The sequence below is a fragment of the Pseudopipra pipra genome, chromosome 28 (assembly GCF_036250125.1).
Source record: "Pseudopipra pipra isolate bDixPip1 chromosome 28, bDixPip1.hap1, whole genome shotgun sequence".
Taxonomy (NCBI): Eukaryota; Metazoa; Chordata; class Aves; order Passeriformes; family Pipridae; genus Pseudopipra; species Pseudopipra pipra.
In genome coordinates this window covers 4,892,862-4,915,749 of record NC_087576.1, presented here as the reverse complement: position 1 = coordinate 4,915,749, position 22,888 = coordinate 4,892,862, and the positions used below count along the sequence as shown (strand labels likewise).

Genomic DNA, 22,888 nt, shown 5'->3' with positions numbered 1-22,888 from the left:
AGGATGAGGACAGGGACAGGGATGAGGATGAGGACAGGGACAGGGATGAGGATGGGGATGGGACAGGGATCAGGACAGGGGTGGTGACAGGGATGGGAATGGGGATAAGAACAGGTTAGGGACAGGAACCAGGATGGAGATGGGAATAGGGATGAGAACAGGAACAGGGATGAGGACAGTGATGGGATAGAGACAGGGACCAGGATGTGGACAGGGATGGCGTCAGGGATGGGGATGGGAATGCGAACAGGATGGGATGAGATGGAACCAAGGCAGGGATAGGGACAGGGATGAGGATGAGGACAGAGACAGGGCTGAGGATGGAGATGGGACAGGGATCAAGATAGGGGTGGGGACAGGGACGGGAATGGGAGCAGGATGGGGATGAGATGGAACCAAGACAAGGATGGGAACAGGGATGAAGATGAGGACAGGGACAGGGATGAGGATGGAGATGGTGATAGAGGTGGAGAAGGGGATGGGAATGGGATGGGGACAAGGATGGTGTCAGAGATGGGGACAGGGATGGGATGGGGGTAGGATGGGGATGAGATGGGGACAGGGACCAAGACAGGGATGGTGACAGGGGTGGGAATGGGGACAGGACTGAGATGGGGAGGGGGATGGGGATGGAGAAGAGGATAGGGCAGGGAAGGGGATGGGAATGGGATTGGAACAGGGATGGGATAGGGACAGGAATGGGATAGGGACAGGACCAGGATGCAGACAGGGACGGAATGGGTATGGGAATAGGATTGGGACAGGGATGACGATAGGGAGAGGGGTGGGGATGAGGACAGGGATGGACCCTGGGCCAGGGCTCAGCTCTGCCTTGCCCCTCCCAGCCTGTGCAGCACCTGACTAAGGGCCGGGACTGAGCTCAGTGCCCAGACTAAGATTTAGGTCTGGGTTTTATATTCAGCCCAGCCAGGTGGTGCCTGAGCCCAGCCCAGAGCCCCCAAATCCGAGCCTTGCTTCTTATCTCAAACCCATCCCTGCCTGTGACAGGGCAACCTGGGGCTGCAGCTCCATCCTCCTCATCCCTGACAGCAATTCCTGCCTTTCCCGTCCCGGGTAACCCCCCAGCACTGGCTGCTGGTGCTGCTGAGCCCTCCGAGCTGGATAATCTCTGATAGAATTAATAAATGCATCAACCTTAAACCTCTTTGCCTGGCAGCTCCTCTCCAGTGGCAGGAGAGGGCCCTGCGTGCCCATGGTCACGTAGGGATGGACCCACGGGAGCCACGGAGCCACAGGGCGGGGGAGGAGCCAGGCAGCTCTTTTCCCCCTCTTTTATCCCCCATCCGCATTTTTTGGGATTCTCCAGGACTCCCAAAGCTCTACCTGAGTGAAGGAGCCGCCGCTGCTGCCGTGGCAGATGCCACAGATCCCGTTAAGCCCTTTGCTGGGTCAGATCCATGCAGGGGGCCACGTGTCCCTGTGCCACGTGTGCGCTCACACGCAGCACACATGTGCACACACATGACGTGTTCCCAGGACTGGGGCGGTGCAGACCCACCCTGGCTGGGGGCTTCCAGCCCCTCCGGACACACCCAGCCCACCCCAGCAGGCGTTTTCCCGTTTTATTTCCCCTCTCCCAGGAAAAAGGAGAGAGGATTCATTGTGAAACTCTCTGCACTGAAATTTGGGCTGGGGGCAGGCGAGGTCACCCCCCACGGGGACAGAGCGATGCGGGGTCACCCGTGGGCTGATCCGTGATCCAGCCGTTCCTTATTTCCACGCCAAGGGGTACAGCACACAGGGATGCTCCAGGGGGGGCTGGTGCGGGGCAGGAGGAGCCCAAACCTGCCACAGAGCATCTCATCCCAGACAGCTCCGTCACCCTCATCCTACAGCTCCGGGATTACGCCAGTGCCGTTCCAATCCCATCCCCATCCGCGGTGCCCAGCCAATGACCTCGGCGCTGGCACGCAGGGCCTTCCTCCGCGGGGATCAGAGGTGATAAAGCTCTCCCAGACCTGGCTCGGCACGGCGAGCTCCCAGTCCTGGCAGACCACGGATGCTCCAAGGATGACGTCCATGCACACGGAGAACGGGATGGACAATGAAGTCTTCACCCAGGTAAGGGGATTTTCTCCCTGGATTTGGGATTCTGGGGGGTTTATGCTCCTTGTACCTGGATAAGGAGCTGTAATGGATGCAACACAAAGGGATGGGAGTGGAAGGGGAACAACTGTGGGTGTCAAGAGATCATGGGATGGATGCTGGGGAATAACTGATGGGAGAGTGGAGGGGAGCTATTTCCCAAAGCTCCAGCTCTGAGCCAGGTGAGGTGATGTTGGAGCAAGACAGGATGTAATATTTGGGGTGTCTTTCTGCCTGTCAGAGTGAATTGATGGAAACATATTTGATGGTGAGTTTTGAGCCATTATCATCCCAGCAGGGAGAGAGGGAGATGCTGCTTGTGGTGAGCAAGGGTCCCAGGAGAGCCCAGCTCTGCTCATGTATCCTGGAGAGAGCTCCAGGCTGGGCTCAGGGATCGCTCTGGACTTGGGGGATCAGGGGATTCAATCCTTCCCTGCCCACCAGCAGTGCCATGGCTTTCAGCTGGGGTTTTGGAGAGGCAGGAGGTGGGTTCCCAGCCCCTCACTCTCTCGCTGGCTCTTCCCAGCATCTCACCCAGACTCCGGGGACGGACTGGGAGTCATATCCCCCCGCATGTGGCTCTGCCACGGCGATGTGGCCGCTGTCCCTGCTGCAGTGGCTCTCCCAGGACACCACAGGGCTGCAGGGTGGGATCCTGCCGCAGCCTCACACCTGGGGCTTTCTTCAGTCTGAGTTCTGGGTTATTTCCTCTGGTCGTCTGTGCTGGGTGGGAAGGATTTCACAGGCTGGATGTGGCCGTGACACGGGGCCATCCTGTGGTGGTGGCAGGGTTATCCCCCTCCCGGCACAGGGATGGGACCCCTGGGATGCAGCTTGCTCACACCCAGAGTGCCAGGAGGAAGGATGAGGTGTCCCATGGAGGAAGCGAGGAAAAACCCCCTGGCACCGAGCACCCCCTGCCCAGTCCTGCTCTGATTTAGGTGGCACCAGGGACGTGGTGTGTCCCACATTGTGGGACATGGTGGTGACCATGGAAATTGCCCCAGGGGTGCAGGAGAAACCTCCCCTTTCCGCTGCGATTGGGAAAGTGCCACACGCGGGAGTTGCTCATCCCCGGTGGAGTGACTCAGGGTCCTGTGTCCTGACTGGGACTTCTGACCTTGGAGCTGTGCCAGGCATTGTGGCACCTGACACAGCCCCTCTGGGATATGGGATGGGCCCCAGCTTTCTCTGTGTTTGGCCATGCTGGCTTTTGGGGACACCATCCTTCCTGCCAGAGCTCCTGCCAGCTCTGACATCTGCTCCAGGATTTGGGGACTAAACTGGGACATTGGGGACCAAACTGGGACATTGGGGACCTTGCTGGAACACTGGGGATGGTGCGGGGCCAGACACCTCTCCCTGTGGTGTCACAGGACTGATTCTGAGGCTCTCCATGCTGGTCCCATGAGGAATCTGATGTCCTCGTGGGTCAGGAGATGTTTGATGGAGCTGGCGGGCTCTGACAGCGGAACAAGCTGACATTGCCCCGGGGGAGGTCTGGGCAGGCCAACGTCATCCTTGTGGCGCAGTGACTGGGGAGGAGGCAGCAGGGCAGGCAGGGTGGGAGCTGGGGGAAAACAGGACGTGCCAGTGTGGAGGGTCCCACCAGAAAATCCTCCTGGGCAGAAGAGGCTGCTCAGGGATGGAGATGATCCCAAGATCAAGGGTGACCACTACCAGTGGAGGTTGGCCACCACCAGTGGAGGGTGACCACTGCCATCAGAGAGTGACCACTGCCAGTGAAGGGTGGCCAACAGTCCAGGATGGCCATCACCAGTCAAGAATGGCCATCACCAGTGGGGGGTGACCATCACCCCCAGTCCCCCCTTGGCAGAGGTCCAGTGACCCCTGTGCCCACTCACACATCACCCACTTACACCATCGCCGGGTGCCACTTCCTGGCCAAACCCCCTTTGGATTCCTCCTGGCTGGTGGCCCTGGTGGCTTTGAGGGTGGTGCAGGGTTGGGGGAGCGAGGGAAGAGCCAGAGCAGTGTGCTGGTGACACGTGAGGACGCTAAAATTAGGTGGCTCCAGCTAATCTAATTTAATCTCCCCTTTTCCGTCCGTTCTATGGAGATTAGCCTGGTGTGTGAGGTGGGAATCCAGGCTGCAGGAACTGGGGCGGCCCAGCCCAGGGACACCCACTCTGACCCCCAAGGAAATCCCTGCGGCTGTTCTGGGGAGGGCTGGATGTGGGGAGTGACCGTGGGGTGCAGCTGGAGGTTTGGGCTGGGAATTGCTCCAGGGTTGTCAGACCTGCAGAGAAGCCGCAGTAGGAGGGATGGATGGATTCCCACCACCCCCAGCACAGATAGGGCACAACTCTCCCCCTCCCTTCCCCTCTGTGGCGCAGTTTGGGGTGGGTGAATCCCCTCCCTCTCTGCAGAGCTGGGGAAGGGCTGTTTCACCCGGCTCAGCCCAAGGTCACGCGCTCGTCCTGCGGCTGCCGAAGAGAGAAAAGTTCTCCGACCGGTTTTCTATTCCTGGCCCCGTGCGAGGGCTGGGTCCGGCCCAGCTCCAGGTTTCCAGTGCGTTGGGTGACAGGGCAGAGTCAATAACTGGTCACCGGTGTCACCCCGCTGCCGAGGGGTTCGAGGGGACGTGTGTCTCCACGGCCCCGTCCAATGAGACCTCACTGGAAACTATGTGGAGCAGCGACAGAGTGATGAATCACGGGGCAGGTGATCCCAGATGAGTTCATGCCTCTCCTGGAGCAGCTCCAGCCCCGGGATCATCCTGGCTGCTCCATACTTGGATGTGCCCAGTTCCTCTATCCCCATCCCTGCTTGTGCCTCAGTTTCCCCAGTGTAGAAGTGGGATATGACCCTCGCCAGGTTTCCCACGCTCTGCTGGGGGTCCCCAGGAGCAGCGTGCTCCGGGGGGCTTTGCTCTGGGCTGTGGGGCAGGTTGATCCCAGGACTCCAGGATGCTCCATCCCTGCTTCAGCCACTGGGCATGGCCCTTCCTCACATCCAACATTGTCATTACTGCACCACTCGTCCTTAAGGAATCACATTAGAGGAATTAGAGCCAGTTGTAGCTCCAATCCCTGCAATCAGCTGCTTCCTTTTCCTAAGGAATGTGGCGTTAAATGCTGATAGATTATTACAAGCCCACACAGAGCCGGGAAGCAGCTGGGACAACCTGAAAAGATTTCCATTTGGAGCTTTATTCCACGAAAGGAATTCCAAAACCTGCTGGAAAACCCCATTTCAAATTTTAAAAAAATGACTTTATTTAGAGGAACAGGTTGAGTGGAGCCTGGCTCCTCCTGCCTTTTCCCGACTAGGGCATTATCTGGCAAATCAGTGGAGTCTTGGGGAATATTCTCCCTGAATAAACTGACTTTACGGTACAGAAGGATGAGACAGAGCCCTCATTTTGCAGAAACAGTCACTTCCTTCACGCAGCCGGGCCGGCGGCAGATGGGGAAGGCAGACAGATGTGCCCGGCTATTTTTAGGCTCAAACGCTGCTTTAGTTTCAACTTAACCACAGACAATTTGGGTTTTTAGGGGGGAAAAAAAAAAAAGCTTGATGAGAGGGTGAATTGAAGTGTAGGGGCAGCTACGGAGATTAATGGAATATCCTGAGCTGGAAGGGTTCCACAAGGATCAGTGAGTCCAAATCCTAAAAAGCACCAGGTCATGATGTGGGCATTTCACTGAACACCGGACACACTCAGGGTGGATCTGGTGACACTGGATGCTCCAGGAAAAGGTGTCTGGAAGCAGGATTTTCTCAGCTCTGGCTTTGGTTGCTTCTCCCCCTCTAGCCTTTGAAACAGAGTTACAATTCCTTGAAAAAAACCACCAAAATTATGTAAATGACCACGTAGAAAGGACTCTGAGAGGGCGAAGGCGTGAAGAGCCGGCGCTGCTCGGAACTGGTTGGGAAAGCGGCGGGAGCAGGCAGACGGGTTGGGTAACTCCTGCCCCGGTCCTGCTGGGACCGGCTCTGCTGGGAGCGGGGAGCGGAGCCGCTCCGGAGGGCCAGGACGTGCCGCGGCCCTCGTAAGGGCTCCGGGCCACCAACGCCCGGCCGCGGCCCGCGGATGCCCAGATGGAGCCGGGACGCGGCCGGGATGGAGCCGGGACGGGGGCGAGGAGCGAGGGGGGATGGTGGAGGCAGGTCCCGGCCCCAGCGATGCTCCCGGGGGCCTTTGGGGCGCGGCGACGCCCCCCCGGCACCCCCTCCCCGCGCAGGGGCGGCGGGACACGCGAGCGCCGCGGGCCGCGGGTGATGGATGTGACCTGACGGGTGCGCAGGGCCGCGCACGTTCACACGCATGTGATGGCACACGCGGGGGGAGCGGCACACGCGGCGCCCATGGCGGCGGCGGGCACGGACACACGGACACACGGACACACGGACACACGGACACACGGGCTGCGGACACACGGACACACGGACACACGGGCTGCGGGCACACGGGCTGCGGGCACACGGACACACGAGCTGCGGGCACACGCCTGCACACACGTGGCGGCACCCCCAGTGTGGCACGGGCACCCCCGTGCACCCCCAGTGGACCCCCACTGTACCACCCCAGTGCCACCCCAATGCACCCCAGTGCAGCCCAGGCCCCCCAGTACAGTCCCATTTATGTACCACCCCAGTGCACCCCCAGTGCACTCTCAGCTCCCCCCCCAGTGCATTCCCAATTCCCAGCTCCCCCAGTGCACCCCAGCCCCTCCCAGTACACCCCAATGCAAGCCCAATGCACCTCCAACCCCCCAGTGCATCCCCCAAGTGCACCCCCAGCCCCCAATGTACCCCCAGTGCACTCTCCAGTACACCCCAGTGCACCCCCCCAGTGCATTCCCAAGTCCCCCAGCGCACTCCAAACACACCTCCCCAGTAGACTCCACTGCACACCCACACAACATCCCCAGTGCACCCCAGTGCACCCCCCGGCACTCCCAACCCCCTCGTGCACTGAGGAAGTGTAGCTCAGTGCACCCCTCCAGTACCCGCCAGGGCACGCTCCCAGTGCCCTCCCAACACACCCCCACTCCTCCCAGTACAACCTAACACATGCTGCTAGTGCACCCCACAATGCACCCCCCAGTACATCCCCAGTACATCCCAGTGCACACCCAGTACACCCTAATGTACCCCTGCAGTGCACCCCCAACCCCTCCAATGTACCCCCCAATGCACCTCAAAAAGACCCTCCCAGTGGACCCCACTGCACACCCTCTGCACCCCCAGTACGTCCCAATGCACCCCGCAGTGCACCCCCAATGCACCCCCCGGGGAGCTCCCAGCCACCCCACTGCACCCTCAATGCACCCTCCCAGTGTGGTCCCAGTTCCTCCCAGTTCACCCCAATGCACCCCCCAGTGCATCCCCACCCCTCCCAGTTCACCCCAGTGCACCCCCCGGCGCATCCTCATCCCTCCCAGTTCGCCCCAGTGCACCCCCCAGTGCATCCTCATCCCTCCCAGTTCACCCCCCTGTGCATCCTCATCCCTCCCAGTTCACCCCAGTGCACCCCCCGGTGCATCCTCATCCCTCCCAGTTCACCCCAGTGCACCCCCCGGTGCATCCTCATCCCTCCCAGTTCACCCCAGTGCACCCTCAGCCCTGCCAGTGTGTTCCCAGTGCAACTCCCAGTGCAGCCCCAGCCCCTGGTGCACCATCAACATACCCTCCAGTACACCCTGATGCATGACCCCAGTGCACCCCCAGTATACCCTCCCAGTGCACCCCAAACACATCTGCCCAGTAGGCCCCACTGCACACCCTCCCTGCACCCCCAGTACATCTCAGTACACCCCTCCTGCCCCCAGGCACTCCCAACCCCCAGTGCACTGAGGAAGTGCACCTCGATGCCCCTCCAGTACCTGCCAGGGCACGCTCCCAGTGCACTCCCAGTACATCCCAATGCACCTCCCAGTGCACCCTCACCCTTCCCAGTACACCCCAATGCACCCCCTGCTCCACCCCCCAATGCACCCTGCCAGTACACCCCCAATACACCTTAATGCACCCCCCAGGTACCCCCTCCCCTCCCAGTACACCCCAATGCACCCCCTCAGTGCACTCCCAACCGCTCCAATGCACACCCCAGTACACCCCAGTGAACCCCCAAGTACACCTCAAATACATCCCCCCAGAAGACTTCACTGCAGCCCCTCCCTGCAACCCCAGTACAGCCCAGTTAATCCCCCAGTGCATCCCCAGACACCCCAGTACACCCCTAATGCATCCTCCCCCAGTGCACCACCAGCTCCCCCAGTACACATCCCAGTTCACCCCTCCAGTTCATCCCCAGCCCCCCACTGCACCCCCAGCCCACCCAGTGCTCTCCTCAGTGCACCCCAATACATTCTCCCAGTAACCCCCACTGCACCCCCAGTACACCCCAGCCCTCACAGTGTCCCCTCAGTGCCCTCCTCAGTTCACTCCCAGCCCCCCCAGTGCACCCCCAGCCCCCCAGCCCCCACTCCAGTGCACTCCCAGGCCCCCCCTGTGTATCCCCAATACACTCTCCCAGTACCAATGCACTCCCAGCCTCCCAGTACATCCCAGTGCACTCCCAGCCCCCCTAGTGAACTCCCAGTGCACCCCCAATACACCTTGCCAGTACCCCCCAGTTTACCCCCCGTGCACTCCCACCCCCAGTACAACCGAATGCAGTCCCACAGTGCACCCCCAGTCCCCCACTGCTCCCCCAGTGCAGTCCCAGACCCCCAGTAAATCCCAGTGCCCCCCCAGCTCCCCCAGTGCCCCCCTGTACAGCCATAGGCCCCCCAGTACCCTCCCAATGCACCCCCCAGTGCCCATCCCAGTGCACTCCCAGCCCCCCTCAGTGCACCCCTCAGACACCCTCCCAGTATACCCCAGTGCACCCCCACCCCCAATACCTCTCCAATGCACCCCAGTGCCCCCCCAGTGTACTCCCAGCCCTCCCAGTACCCCCAATATACCCCAATACATCACCCAGTGCACCCCTAGTCCCCCAGTGCCCCCCCAGTGCACCCCCATCCTTCCCAGTACCCCCCCCAGTTCACCCCCCAGTGCACTCCCCAATCCCACAGTGCCCCCCCCCTCCACCCCCGGCCCCCCCCATACCCTCAGTACACCCTCTCAGTACCTCCCACTGACCCCCCAATGCACTCCCCACTGCACCCCCAATACACCCTCCCAGTACCTCCCACTGATCCCCCAGTGCTCTCCCCAGTGCATCCCTAACCCTTCCAGTACTCTCCAGTACACCTCCCCAGTATCCTCTCAATTCCCTCTCCCAGTGCAACCCTAGCCCTTCCAGTACCCCTCCAATTCATCTCTCCCCAGTGGGCCCCCAGTCCCCCAGTGCACCCCCAGCCCTCCCATTACCCCCCAATACACCCTCCCAGTACCTCCCAATACAGCCCCCCAGTGCATTCCCAGTCCCCCAGTGCTCCCCCAGTGCACTCCCACTGTACCTTCCCAGTACCACCCACTGACCCCCCAATGCAACCCCCCAGTACCACCCACTGCCCCCCAGTTCACACTCCCAGTGCTCCCCACTCCCCCAGTCCCCCCCTCCCGTGTCCCCCAGTGCTCCCCCCAGTGCACCCCAGCTCACATCCCCAGTGCTCCCCCCAGTACACCCCAGCTCACACCCCCAGTGCTCCCCCAGTGCCCCCCCGCAGTATCACCCCCTGCCCCCCAGCTCACACCCCCAGTGCCCCCCCAGTACACCCCAGCTCACCCCCCCAGTGCTCCCCCCAGTACACCCCAGCTCACCCCCCAGTGCCCCCCCAGTACACCCCAGCTCACCCCCCAGTGCCCCCCCCCAGTACACCCCAGCTCACACCCCCAGTGCCCCCCCGCAGTATCACCCCCGGCCCCCCAGCTCACCCCCCAGCGCTCCCCCAGTGCCCCCCCAGTGCTCCCCCCAGTACACCCCAGCTCACCCCCCCAGTGCCCCCCCAGTACACCCCAGCTCACCCCCCAGTGCCCCCCCAGTACACCCCAGCTCACACCCCCAGTGCCCCCCCGCAGTATCACCCCCGGCCCCCCAGCTCACCCCCCAGCGCTCCCCCAGTGCCCCCCCAGTGCTCCCCCCAGTACACCCCAGCTCACCCCCCCAGTGCCCCCCCAGTACACCCCAGCTCACCCCCCCGTGCCCCCCCGGCCCCCCCGGCCCCGCCCCCGCGCTCACACCCTCGGGCCCCGCCAATGGGGGTTCTCGGCGGCCGCGCGTCACTCGTGGGCCGGGGAAGCTCCTCAATGAGCCCCATTGGCGCGGGGAGCGCGCGGCCGCTCCGCACCTCCGCTCCGCACCCTCCGCGCCCGCCATGATCGCATCCCACCTCCTCGCCTACTTCTTCACCGAGCTCAACCATGACCAGGCGCAGAAGGTGAGCGGGGCGCGGGGCCGAGCGGCGGGGAGCTAAAGGGGGGGGTGAGGATGGGGAGGGGGGAAAAGCGAGGGAAAAAATGGAGAGGGGCGAAAGGTGAAAAGGGAAAAGTGGAAAGTGAAAAGGGAGGAGAAGGGAAAGAGGGGAAAAAAGGGAGAAAGGGGGTGAGAGGGGGAAAGAAAAAAAAGAAAAGTTGAAAAAAGGGTAGGGAAAAGTTGTTAAAAAGGAAGGAGGGAAAGAGGTGGAAGGGGGTGAAAAGGGAAAAGAGAAAAGGAAAAGGGAAGGGGGGAAAAAAGGGAGAAGGAAAAAAGGGGAAGAGGAAAAAGAATGAAGGCGAAAGAAGAGGGGGGAAAGTTAAAAAAAAAAAAGAAAAGAAAGGAGAGGAAAGGTGGGAGGAAAGAAGAAAAAAGGGGAAAAGGGAAAAAGGAGAGAAAAAGAGTAAAAGGAGGGAAAAGGAGGAGGGAAAAAGTTTATTTAAAAAATAAACGGAAAAAAAAAAGAAAAAAGGATAAGGGAAAAAAGACAAAAAGCATTAAAAAGGGGAAGAGGAGGCACGGGGGCCCGGGAGCGAAGGGGAATCGGGGCGCAGCGGGCCGGGGGGGCGGGCGGAGGCCCCGGCGCTGCCCGGCCGGGGCCGCGTGCGGTACGTGCTCGGCTGCGGGACCCCGCGTGGCCGGGCGGGCGCAGGGGGAGGAGGGGGGGAGCAGGAGGAGGAGGAGGAGGAGGAGGAGGAGGAGGAGAAGGGGGGGATCTCCGTGCCTCTCCCCCGCCGGAGCCGCGACCCCCGCGGCCGCCGCTCGCAGCACGTGTCGCCGCTTCCCGCCCGCGCGGAGCGGCCGCGGAGCATCCCCGGAGCCGCTGCCCCCGCTCCGCCCCGTGCCGAGCTCCGAGCCGAGGCCCCCGCGGCGAGCGGGGTCAGTCCGGGGCACGAGCCCGGCGTGGCGTTGGCACCTCGGGTCCCCTCGCCCGCGCTGTGCCCCCCGCGCCGCACCGCGTGTGTGCCCCCCATCCCTGCGCTGACAGCGACGGAAAACCTCTTCCTGCCTCCCCATCCCTTCATCTCGGGGTCTTGAACCCTTAATTTTGGGGGCCCGAACTCCCCGAGCCTGTTCCCAGACCGCAACCCCGAGTGGCAGCGTCCCGTTGGGATGCACGGAGAGTTCACGGAGTGTTCATCACCCCAATTCCCGAGCTCAGGCGCTGGAAAAGAACAAGTGTTCCTGCTCTCCCATGGCTCACGGGGTAGCCGGCCTTTGTCTGGCCAGGACAGCGCTTAGGCTAGGCTTAATAAATTATTCCTGGAAAAAAAATGCTGGATGGGAGAGTGTGCTGAGGCTCAGGCTCTTCCCGCAGGGCTCCACCGGCATTTGGGACATCTGGGAATAGGGCAGAGAGGGCTTCGGCTGCGATTCCTGAGGTCGGGAAGTGGTCAGGATTTGCTGATCTGAGTGTGAGGGGGTCGGGATTTGCAAATGTTGCCATAAAAAAGAAGAGGAAAATGCTTAGAGAGCCCTCGGATAACCCTGGAGACGCCACCGGGGAAGTGAAACTCGCCACGTTGGCCCTTCGCGGGTTCTAAATAGGAAGGAAAACAAGGCAGAACATTTAAAAAAACCCAACCCCAACCTAAACAAAGTGCAGGGAAAACTTCCCAGCGCAAAACTATCCTTAAGGAAATATGGGCTCGGCTTCTCCCTCTGCTCGCCAGTGGCCCCGGGGTTGTGCAACAGCCAAATCCACGGGAAGGGATTGTGTAACCCGACGGCAGAAATAGGCCAGCGGCAGAGCCCGGCTCCGGGCTGCTCACGCCTTCCTTATCGGGAGCTAGGAATAATGGAGAGGGAAGGCTCGGACGAAGGAATTCGGCTTCGTTACCCAGCGAGAAAAGGGTGTGCAGAGCCTGGGGGACCGGCTTCACTTCCCTCCGAGCTCCAAAACGGTTGTTGAGATGGGAGGGAGGAAAAAACCATCCAGGAGCTGCCGGCGTGAGCTCGGGATGCTGTGGGAGACAGCGCTGCCCTCCCAGCCGCCTCCACAACTGGATTTCTCTGGGATATTTTTAAACAAATTCCTGTGAATCCTCCCGGTGAGGCAAAGCTGGGAGGGAGCAGGGAGCTCAGCTCGGCTCAGGGAGAGGGCAGAGGAGGGAGCAGCCAGCTGTCCAACCTGACTGCTTCCACCAGGGACGTACAAAGTATTCCTGGTTTATAAATCTCCCCAGGCAAGGTGGGGGTTCCCCAGCACAGGGAGTTGTAGGGGGTGAAATTCTTGGAAAGCTGCGATTTATTTGGTTGGGTCTTTTTATGAAACCCAGAATTTGAGACTATATTTGGGAAAAAAATTGCTGGTGGTAGCCTAGGATGTGTTTTCCCTTTGGATCAGGCAAAAAAGGGGCTCGACTGGGGGAAGAAAGTGCCTTTTCCAACATCTGTGGTTTGTGTCCACCTCAAGACCTTGAAAAGAGCCTCAAAAATAGGATTTTTCTTCCCGTTCTTGCCACGGAGCAGCTTTACCTGCTCCCCTGCCCACCCTGGGGGATGTTACCTACATCCCCAACACCTCCTGCCCTTTTCCTGGCTGGAAAGTGGGTTGTCTGGACTTATCTAACCCCCAAGGGATTGTGCAAACTTTAATTAACCTCAGCAGCGTCCTTTGAGATCCCGTCTTGAAAGTTTGCCACCGCTGAACCGCGTTCCCTTGGGATGTGCCGGCTCACGCTGGGCTTCCTGGTCCCTCAACCTCATCCTGTCATGCGACGGGAGTGGGAGTCGAGCGTCTCCTATTCCTCATCCCTCCTTCAAAAGAGGGAAACACTGGCAATGAGGTTAATTTTCCTGGATTTGTGGCCGTTTCCAAGCAGGGGCAGGTTTTCCTTGTTTTGTTTTTGGGGTTTTTTTGTTTGTTGGTTTTTTTTTTTAATTTTATTTTTCCTTTGCCAAGGGATTAGTTTTATCCAGCTGATTCCTCCCTGGCTGCCTCTGTGGCTGTGGGAGAGGCACCTATGGCAAATTCCTGGAAAACCAACTTAACAGCTTCCCTTAAGGCTGCCAAGGTCTGTGTCAGGACTTCACACCTTTGGGAAGTTGCCTGGTGTCCCCTTGCTCCTCCCTCCCTCACCAGAACTGCCCAGCCTCAGTTTTCCCTCCACAGTGGGATGCTCCCAGCAACCAAAGGGGGATTCTTGGCCCCAGCAAGGCCTTCCCATCCAGCATCCGAGCGGAATGCTGCTCTGATCCCTGCCCTGGAGACCTCTGGGGTTTAAAACGGGGGAGGAGCAGGACGTGTGGGCAGGGAGGTGCCTCCAGGGCCAGGAGCAGTTGGATGTCTCCAAGTCCAGAGCTGGAAACCAGAGTGTTTTCCTGGTTCAGCTGGGTTTTTGTGGGGCTGTGGAGCAGTGGGGTCACCGAGAACGGGTCGGTGGATGCTCCACCGCGTGACTTCCTCGCCGGGGGTGCCCGGCTCCTCCTCCGGCAGGGATTCAGCTGCCGGCCCGGGGGTGAGGGTGAGGATGGGGAGGAACCGGCCGAGCAGGAAACATCTGACTCACTCAGCTCGAGATGACTCCGGGCGTGTGTCATCCGAGGCTCGGCCCTGGTGGGGAAGGCACGTGGGGCTGGATTCGGCGCGGAGGAGCCGAAGGACGTGGGTGCCACCGGGGTCAGGGCTGGGGGAGGGTGGATGCAGCCCAGCATCACCCCTCTGTCACCCACGGGAACCTGGGGAAGGGGACGAGCCAGTTCCCTGCGCTGAGTCACCTGGAGTGGGAAATCCGGGGCAGGGATGGGCAGCCCTGGTGTGCGGAGGGCAGGGACTGAGGACGTGGCACAGGGTCTGTCCCGGGGCAGGGAACAAACCCTGCCCGGTGCTGGACGCCTTTGCCCTGCAGCCTCTGCTGCTCCCTCTGCCTCGGTTTCCCAGAATTCATCACATCCAGCCGCAGATCCAGGTGGGATGGGAGCACATCTGGTGCTCACACAGCATCCCCTGCTGAGAGAAGCACGGACGGAGTCAGCATTCCCTAAAACTTCAGGGGTTCCTGCAAAGCAGCATGTTTTAAGTTAAAAACTGTGACAGGGAGGGAAGTGGTTTAAAGAAAAGATAACTCCCAGGAAAAATTTCCCTGGAGGGAGGGTTGACAGCACACACTGTGGGTTTGAGGTTCTCCAGCCTTCTCCAAACTTGAACACCACTCCATTGTTCTCACACATGACAAATGTTTGGCTTTGTTGCCAAAAAGGAAAAGAATTCAGTCCATAAACCAGCCAACTTCTCCCAGTGTTCTGCTTTTGCTTAAGACGCTGCTTGTGAGGCACATCCAGCTGACAAACCCAGCGGGGACATGCCGGGGTTGGACACACGTGCTCCGGCTCTCGGCAGGCACGTGGCTTTGGGAGAGGACTCAGAGCAAAATTAAAACTAAAAGCAAGCAGCTTCCCCTTCCCGGAGCCTGGGATCATTAACGGGAAAGATGTACCAGAGACCTTATTGCATGAGAACAAATGTCCCCGGGCTCTTCCCCTTCTGGGGACACTGGCCGGGCAGGAAGCGGTTGCGCGGTGCCGGAAGCGCCGTCACGCCGCAGTTTCCATCATCACCCACAGCAATCCTGCCCCGGCTCCCCCCGAGCCCCTCTGCCCCCCCCCGGCACCCACGTGAGGTAAACAACTAGTAAACCAAGGAATTTAGAGACTCATGGAATGGTTTGGGTTGGAAGAAACCTTGAAGCCCCTCCAGTCCCACCCCCTGCCATGGGCAGGGACACCTCCCACCAGCCCAGGTTGCTCCAAGCCCCGTCCAACCTGGCCTTGGACACTTCCAAGGATGGGGCAGCCACAGCTTCTCTGGGCAACCTGTGCCAGGGCCTCCCCACCCTCCAGCCAGGAATTCCTTTCCAGTATCCCATCTATCCCACCCTTTGTCAGTGCGAAGCCATTGTCTCTTGTCCTGTCACTCCACGCCCTTGTCCCAAGTCCCTCTCAGCTCTCTTGGAGCCTCTTTAGACACAGGAAGATGCTCTAAGGTCTCCCCCGAGTCTTCCCTTCTCCAGGCTGAACACTGCCTGCTCTTTTCCATGGATAGTGGCATTGAATTGGAATTAAGTTATTCACAGACTGATTAATATTTCCACAGCACAGACCCCTTGGGGTCTGGCACCTGATTAAGAGGAGTCTTGAGGTGTAAAATACCATCCAGCCACGGTGCTTCTACCAGAGCTGTGAGTTTGCAAAGCCAAAGCTGATTGTTGGGTTGCTTTAAGCTCAGCTTGGCTCAGCTCAGCTCACACAGCAACAAAAATTGGGCAACTCGAGGTTTCTTCAGCCACGAGACAGGCAGACCTTTCCCAGGGTGTCTGTGCAGCTGGGATGGGCGACTTCTCCAGCATCTGGCCTGGAAATGAGCTGAGCCTTGGAGACAGCTCTGAGCCAGGAGATGGGGATTCGCTGGGTTTTGGTCCCAAAAGGTGGCATCGAGCTCGTTACAGTCGCAGAAGCTCCGTGATCTGGTGCTTCAACACAATGTCCTGGGCTGGAGCACGCCCGGCACTTCCCAGCCTCCATCCCTTCCCTCTGCCTTCAGTTTGTTTAGATTTCCTTCAGGAAACAGTATTAGTCAGGCTGAAAGCTTTCCAGAAATTCAATTGCCCTGTCCTGGATCCTAACCTAGTGACTTTATTTGTTTGGAGTTGGCAATCCAACCCAAACTGTTCCATCAGCTTCAAAAACAATAAACGACTGAGAGGGTGTTTTTGTCTTGAAAGATGGTGCAGCTCTGGTGCTGCAGGCTGAACTCCCCCTGTTTTATCCTGTCTTTGCAACAATTTGAGGGGTGCTTGGAATAACAAAGCGGAACATGGGGCTGGGAATCTTTGGGAATGACGGTGGTCATGGCTCTTCCTTGGTGGGGGCCAGGCACAGCCCAAGGTGGTCTCACTGGGGAAGAAGCCGTCCTGCAGGGTGTCCTGACCTGCCTTAACTGCCAAGTGGGGCAATGTCTACGTTGGGAGAAGATGATCCAGGTCTTAGAGGGCTTTGGAGATTAGAGAAAGGTCATCCTGTTCCTCACGCTGAGGTTATTCCAGGTACACTGGAGCCTGGAGGACATGGGGGACGTGCCGAGCGGTGCCTGTCCTGGGGGAAGGAGGTGAAACCTCTGGGTGGTGTCCCTGTGCTGTGATTTGGGGGTGGTGGGTTGTGTACTGCAGCATCTTCACTGCTGAGGAGCACCTGAGCTCCCAAAGCTCCCAACTTCCTTGGGATGAGACCTTCTATGGCAGGGGGAAAAGCAGCAGAGTGACAGATGGGGGAGAAACACCAGTTTGTGCAAGGCTGAAGTCTGTGGTGTGGTAGCCAACTGCTGGGATGGGGACACCTCGTTGGGACCCCTCCATCAGGATGGGGACACCCCTCTGGGAACCCACCCCTGTGATGGGGACACCTCACTGGGACCCCACTGCTGGGATGGGGACCCCTCAGTGGGACCCCATCCCCACTCCCAGTGGTGCCACCAGGACCCCCCGAGCACCAGAGGCTGCTGGGCAGGGATGAGGCTGGTTGGGGTCCTTTCTGTGCCGAGGGCAGGTCAGTGGCTCCTGAGGACTTTGGGGAAGGTCTCCATGAGCTGGGATAACACTGTATCTCCTGGGATAATGATCTCTCTCCCAGCATAACTCTCTCTCTCCAGCTCACCCCTAAGAAATGGGGTTGGACTGTCTCTCCTGGGTTGATGGTGTCGGGATAACCCCCGGGATAACCCTTGGGTAACCCTTGGTGCAGCTCAGGGGGACGTTTCCTGCCCTGGGGCTGGCACAGAAGTGGGCTCCAGCTCCTGGAGCTGGGAGAAGAAAGGAGAGAGTGGAGGTGAGCTGGGGCAGCAGGGAAAGAGTGACCAGTTAACCAGTTAACTGGAGGTTATGGTGCCAGTAACCAGAGCCTTCGTACACGGCAGGGAATTTTCAGCAGGTGAAAGCAAATAGGAGAGGAGGGAGGAGTGTTTGACTTTCCTGCTGCTGGGGTGGATAAGGAGAGGCCGGTAAACAGCTGGTACTGGGAAACCTCCAGGTTTCCTTCTTCTTGGCCTTTCCCTCCTACCTGCCTGGTCTCCCAGCTCCCAATTGCTGGGAAAGAGCTGAAAATACCAGGAGAAGTGAGGAGGAGGAGGTTTTGCCCATCACACCAGTGAGGATGCTGCTGCCCTGCAGATGAAGCATCTCTCCTGGAATGTGCTGGGCTGGGCCTCCCTCCATCCCCTGACCTCCCTCCATCCCCTGACCTCGCCACTGGGATCTCAGCTCCCAGATTTCCAACAGAGCTGGGGGTGGGGAAAAAAGGGATGCGCTGGAGCACCCTGGGCCTGAAACACAGGCAGCCCAAACCACAGCAGGGCTATGTTGTGCAGCCTGGGGTCCATGAGTGAGGTCACGCTGGGTGGGTGCAATTAGTTGCCCACAAAATGCCCATTTCCTCCAGCGCAGCCCCATAAAGCACAGCCCCATAAAGCACAGCCCCATAAAGCACAGCCCAAGCCCGCTTCCGCTGACCCGCCGTACGTGCCTGCAGACAGGTGAGCGCGCGGGGTGGAGTTTTCCTCTTGACTTCTCAGGGCTTGCAGCTGCCCTTTAATTAATTTTAAGTGAAGCTAATTGAAGCAGGGCATCGTTTGGGAGCGGGCAGTGTCCGCCTCTCCCGTTCCCTGCTCCGGCCCGGCCGCACGGACACGCACGGTCAGGGCCAGGGAGGAATCTTTCCATGCCTTTCTTGGGGAAGGCAAGATGCATATGCCATTTATGGAAGGAGCTGGGCTTCTCCATATCCCCAGCTCAAGGGTATAACGATTTCCAGGAGCAGGGGGTGGATTTCTTGCCTCTCTGGCCGTGGCACCCACTTGTGTCACACCAGGACCCACTTGTGTCACACCAGCGTGGTTTGCTCAAGGGGGTTGAGTAGCTCTTGGCTCTTGGGGTGACCTCAGCAGCAGAGAAATGACGGGGCAGTGGATTCCTCCCCGGGGGTCAAGGTCAAGGCGTGTTGGTGCCGTGGCGTGGGAAGGGCTCCACACCTGAAAACCTCCATCCCTGACCTCCTGACTCACTCCTGAGTTTGAATTCCTGCTTCTGTAGCAACCTGTTTGGGTGTCTGTAGGTGACTGAGTGGGAAGATGCTGTGGAGCATCAGGTGCAACTCGGGGTTTGGCATTCCCAAGCGGTCTGGGAAGGGAGGCAGCTCCTTGGAGAGCAGCCCTGGATGGCTGGGGGGAGGTGCAGGAGCGGTGGTGGGTGATTCCTGGGATGAGCTGTTTCAGCAGTGCTGTGTCGGTGATGTGCCACTGGTGCCATGTCCTGCACCCTGGGATGGGTCACGACCTGCTCCCGCCCTGCTCCTTGTGTCACCCCCAGGAGAGGGGCTAGCCACTGCCCTGAGCACGTCCTGGAGGTTGTGCCCCTGTGCCCAAGTCCCCACCTGACCTTTGGGCTTTATGTCCCCCTTTCAGGTCGACAAGTACCTGTACCACATGCGGCTCTCCGATGAGACCCTCCTGGAGGTGTCCCAGCGTTTCGAGAAGGAGATGGAGAAGGGGCTGGGAGCAGAGACCAACCCCACCGCCTCCGTGAAGATGCTGCCCACCTTTGTCAGGTCCACCCCGGACGGGACAGGTACCGTGGGAGGGGAGATGCTCCTGGGAGAGCAGAGGGGGGGTGGGACCACTCATCCTCATGGCACTGCACAAACAGGGATGGCACCACGGCCACCTTCGCTGCTGGTCCTGGGGGCTTCCTCCTGCTCTGGCTGAGCGTGGGGACAGGCCTCATTCCCCCTCTGCTGGCACTGGAGGGGCTCCCAGTTCCCGCTGGCGGGAGGGAGGGTGGGAAGCTGCCCTGGCATGCCCTTGCTGGCAGGACAGAGACAGTCACGGGTCCGGCTCATCAGATTTCATGAGCAGTGAGGCGGCAGCGCTGCCAGCGCTGTCTGAGAGCCACTGGGGCCGGCAGGAGCAGGGGCTCTGCAGGCTCCTCACAATGGGCCTTTCTGCCCACTTCCCGTGCCTGAGGCATGCTCTGGACAGCCACATACCCAGCTTGTCCCTCTCAGCCCAAAAAACTACCTCCTCTGGCATCCAGAGGGGAAGTTCCTTGTTGCCTCTCCCCGCTTGGTGTTCTGGGGAGGAGCTGGTCTCCATCCCTGCAGCATCACCCCTTGCCCACCAATGCACCCAGGACCCACCAAGTGCTCCGAGCTGGTGGAGTGCTCCTGGCTGCTGAAGGGAAGGAGGGACGGAGCCCTCAGCAGCTGGAGCTGCCCTGGCTCCACATCTGGGATGGCAGCAGTCCAGGAAGAGGCCCTGGGATGGTCAGTCCTGTTGGATGGAGTTGCTCGGAGCTGGGATTGCTCCAGTGTCGGCACCTCCAGGGGAGTCTGTGAAACCACAGGGGCAGAGGCTGCTGGTCACCAGCAGAAGAGGTGGACAAAGAGGGACAGAGCCAAAAGAACTCATGGCTGCTCTCTGGAGGCAAAGACAGAAGTGGTAGAGTTGTGAAATCACAGAATCACAGACTCATGGAATAGTTTGGGTTGCAAAAGCCCTCTAAGGTCATCAAATCCAACCATTCCCCCAGTGCTGCCTAGGCCAGCACTAACCCATGTCCCGCATGGCTGCTAAATCCATGAGGGATGGGGACTCCACCCCTGCCCTGGGCAGCTGTGCCAGGGCTGGACAACCCTTTCCATGCAGAAACTTTCCCCAATATCCAACTTAAACCTCCCCTGGCGCAGCTGGAGGCCGTTCCCTCTCCTCCTGTCCCTTGTTCCCTGGGAGTAGAGCCCAACCCCCCCTGGCTCCCCCCTCCTGTCAGGAAGGTCTCTGGATCACTGGGCAGTGTTGGGTGTTTGCTGGTAATGTGTCAGTGAGGTCTGGGGTGAGTGGTAGCATCTCCTGTGTCCCTGTGAAGACACATCATGGAATGGTTTGGGTGGGAAGGGACCTTAGAGACCATCTCATTCCACCCCCTGCTAAGGACAGGGACACCTTCCACTAGCCCAGGTTGCTCCAAGCCCTGTCCAACCTGGCCTTGGACACTCCAGGGATGGGGCAGCCACAGCTTCTCTGGGCACCCTGTGCCAGGGCCTCCCCACTCTCACAGAGAAGAATTTCTTCCCAATATCCCATCTAAATACCACCTTTTTTAGTTTAAAACTGTTCCCCCTTGTTCTCTACACCCCGTGCTGAAAGTCTATCTCCACCTTCCTTGCGAGCCACTTTAATCCCTGAAGCATCTGGGCACCCAGAGCATCCCCTGTGCTCGGCCCCCTCTGTGCACCTACACCCAGGAGCTGGACCTGGCTCCCTGCCCCAGGATCGAGATTCCAATCTATTTAAATGTTGGAGAATATTTGTAATTACAGGGATGGCCAGGAGCCGCCCCTGGGCACGGGAACTGGAGCAGCTGAAGGTGCTGGGTGCTGGTGGAGGGTGTGCCAGTGCTCCCAGCACCCTGACCCTGCTGGGAAAGGAGCAATCCCTCCCCATGCCCCTCCGGGACGGGTCCTTGGCATCCTGCCCTGCATCAGTGCCCCAGCTGACATTTCTCACCCGGGGCAGGGAGAAGGGGGAACGGCAGCATGGAAAATGTCACTCCAGAGGGGTGCTGGGGCAGTCACGGAGCTGCAGCTGCCCAGGGGGGCTGGGAAATGGGAGGGTTCTGGAGCCAAGAGCTGGAGTTCCCTGTCCAGCTCCAGCTGGATCCAGGCTGTGAGCAGCACCAGCTGCTCTTGGGTTTCGGAGGGGAGGCTGGAAGGTGGCACACGTGCCAAATCCCTGGCACAGATGGTGTGGCTCAGGAGGAGCTCAACGTCCAAGGCTGTGTCCTTCCTTCTTCCCTTTTTTTCAAAGCTCCTGGGCAAAGTCTGACTTGGGCTGGGCACCAAGTCCTGCTCCCACCTGCTCCAGGTGCCAGCAGCTGCTCCCACTTCCAGGACAGGCTTTTCCTCTGCTCCAGGCCTGCTCCTAAATGCCAGTGCCATGGGGCTCCTCACCATCCTCCCACCAAACATCCCTGTCCTTCCCTGCCTCCTGCTGCAGCCCCCATATCTCTGCTGTGGGATTCCACCCCCTGGAAGGCACAGCCAGATCCCACAGCGGGATCCAGGCGGATGAGAGGCGCTTATGGAAATACAAGGTCACATCTGCAGGTCAAGCCAAAACACAGCCCCGGCTCCCAGCTCTTGGAGGCTTCCCTGTTCCCATGGCATGTGATAAGAGGGGGGAATTCTGCTTTGGAAGCAGAAACTCTCCCAGTAACAACTTCTCTTGCTTTGCTGGGCTCCGTCACCCACTGGAATGCCGCCGTGCCGTGCTGGCACTGAGGTGGTGGGGAAGCATATCCTAAATAAGCTTCTCCTTGGATCCCCAGTACCTCTCCCGAGGGCTCTCCCTGCTCAGGGCAACCACCACCTTCCTCCCTGCTCCATTCCTGGTTTTTCCAGGCTTTGCTGGTGTCGCCACGTTTCCTCCTCCACGCTGGTGTTGACACAAGGCTCTTGTGGTGCATCCCCTGTTAAGCCCCAGAAGCTGATAACCCCAGCCTGGAGGTTTCAGGAGGATGCTGCAGGATTTGGGAGTCTAATCCCTGGAAATCTGAAGGGTGGCTGTTCTTGGCAGCACCTTTCCCTTGGCCAGTGGGCTCAGCTCCTGCTGATAGCCAGGTGCCTCTGCAGGCAAACCAGCTCCTCTGGCCCATGGGCTTGAAAGCCTTGGAAAAAAACACTGGTTTTATGCCCAAAGTCTCGTGGTTGGAGATTTACTGAATTCCCAGCAAGCTTTCCCAAGGAGGCTGTGGCTGCCTCATCCCTAGAAGTGTCCAAGGCAAGGTTGGATGGGGCTTGGAGCAACCTGGGCTAGTGGAAGAGCAAGGTGGTGGAACTGGCTGGTCTTTAAAATCCCTTTCAACCCAAACCATTCCATGATTCCATGAACTATCCGGCAGGAGGGTAGGACTGGTGAGGGGTGGCAGTGGGAAGTGCTGGGGTCAATGCCTCAACCTTCTCCTGCATCTCCCCTGGGCAGCAGAGCCTGGACCTGCTCCAACTTTTTCTCTTCCTCTTAATTTTTATTTCCCCAGTTTGACCAAGGGTTCCTCCACAGTGGAACTGCAGTCATTGGGAGGTTATGGTTCCACTGGGGGTGGGGGTTCTAGGGTGACCAATCTCTGAGGTGCTGGGACATGATCCCACACATGCAGCTCCTCTCCCCTGGCCACCTCCTCTGCCCCACGGGTTCTGAGGCACTCAGCTCTCAGCCTTGGGTGGTTTGCCAGGAGCAAGTAGCCCCTGGAATCAGGGCTCCATGTTTGCCCTCCCTGTTTGGTTTGTGGGCTCAGCACCACCTCTGATACCTTATCAGGGGCCATGGGAGCCTGACGGGGACCTGGTGCT

At 59.5% G+C, this 22,888-nt stretch overlaps 2 protein-coding genes across 2 annotated transcripts in view; one reads left to right on the top strand and one right to left on the bottom strand.

Moving 5' to 3' along the window:
- Positions 1–5,320: 5,320 nt before the first annotated feature.
- LOC135403606 (uncharacterized) lies at positions 5,321–6,727 on the bottom strand. The gene has a single exon (XM_064637784.1). The coding sequence runs from the start codon at positions 6,710–6,712 to the stop codon at positions 5,771–5,773; it is 942 nt and encodes a 313-aa protein (XP_064493854.1). The 5' UTR covers positions 6,713–6,727; the 3' UTR covers positions 5,321–5,770.
- Positions 6,728–10,323: 3,596 nt separating this feature from the next.
- The window catches only part of HK2 (hexokinase 2), a 29,583-nt gene continuing 17,018 nt past the window's right edge, over positions 10,324–22,888 (top strand). The window contains exons 1-2 of the mRNA XM_064637726.1: positions 10,324–10,463; positions 18,951–19,113. Of these exons, the coding sequence (XP_064493796.1) occupies positions 10,401–10,463; positions 18,951–19,113 (226 nt within the window). The 5' untranslated portion in view covers positions 10,324–10,400. The remainder of the gene's footprint in view (positions 10,464–18,950; positions 19,114–22,888) is intronic.

Bases quoted from the DNA above. Each gene is read 5' to 3' on its own strand.
- LOC135403606 (XM_064637784.1), bottom strand. From the start codon at position 6,712: ATGGGACTGTACTGGGGGGCCTGGGCTGCACTGGGGTGCATTGGGGTG.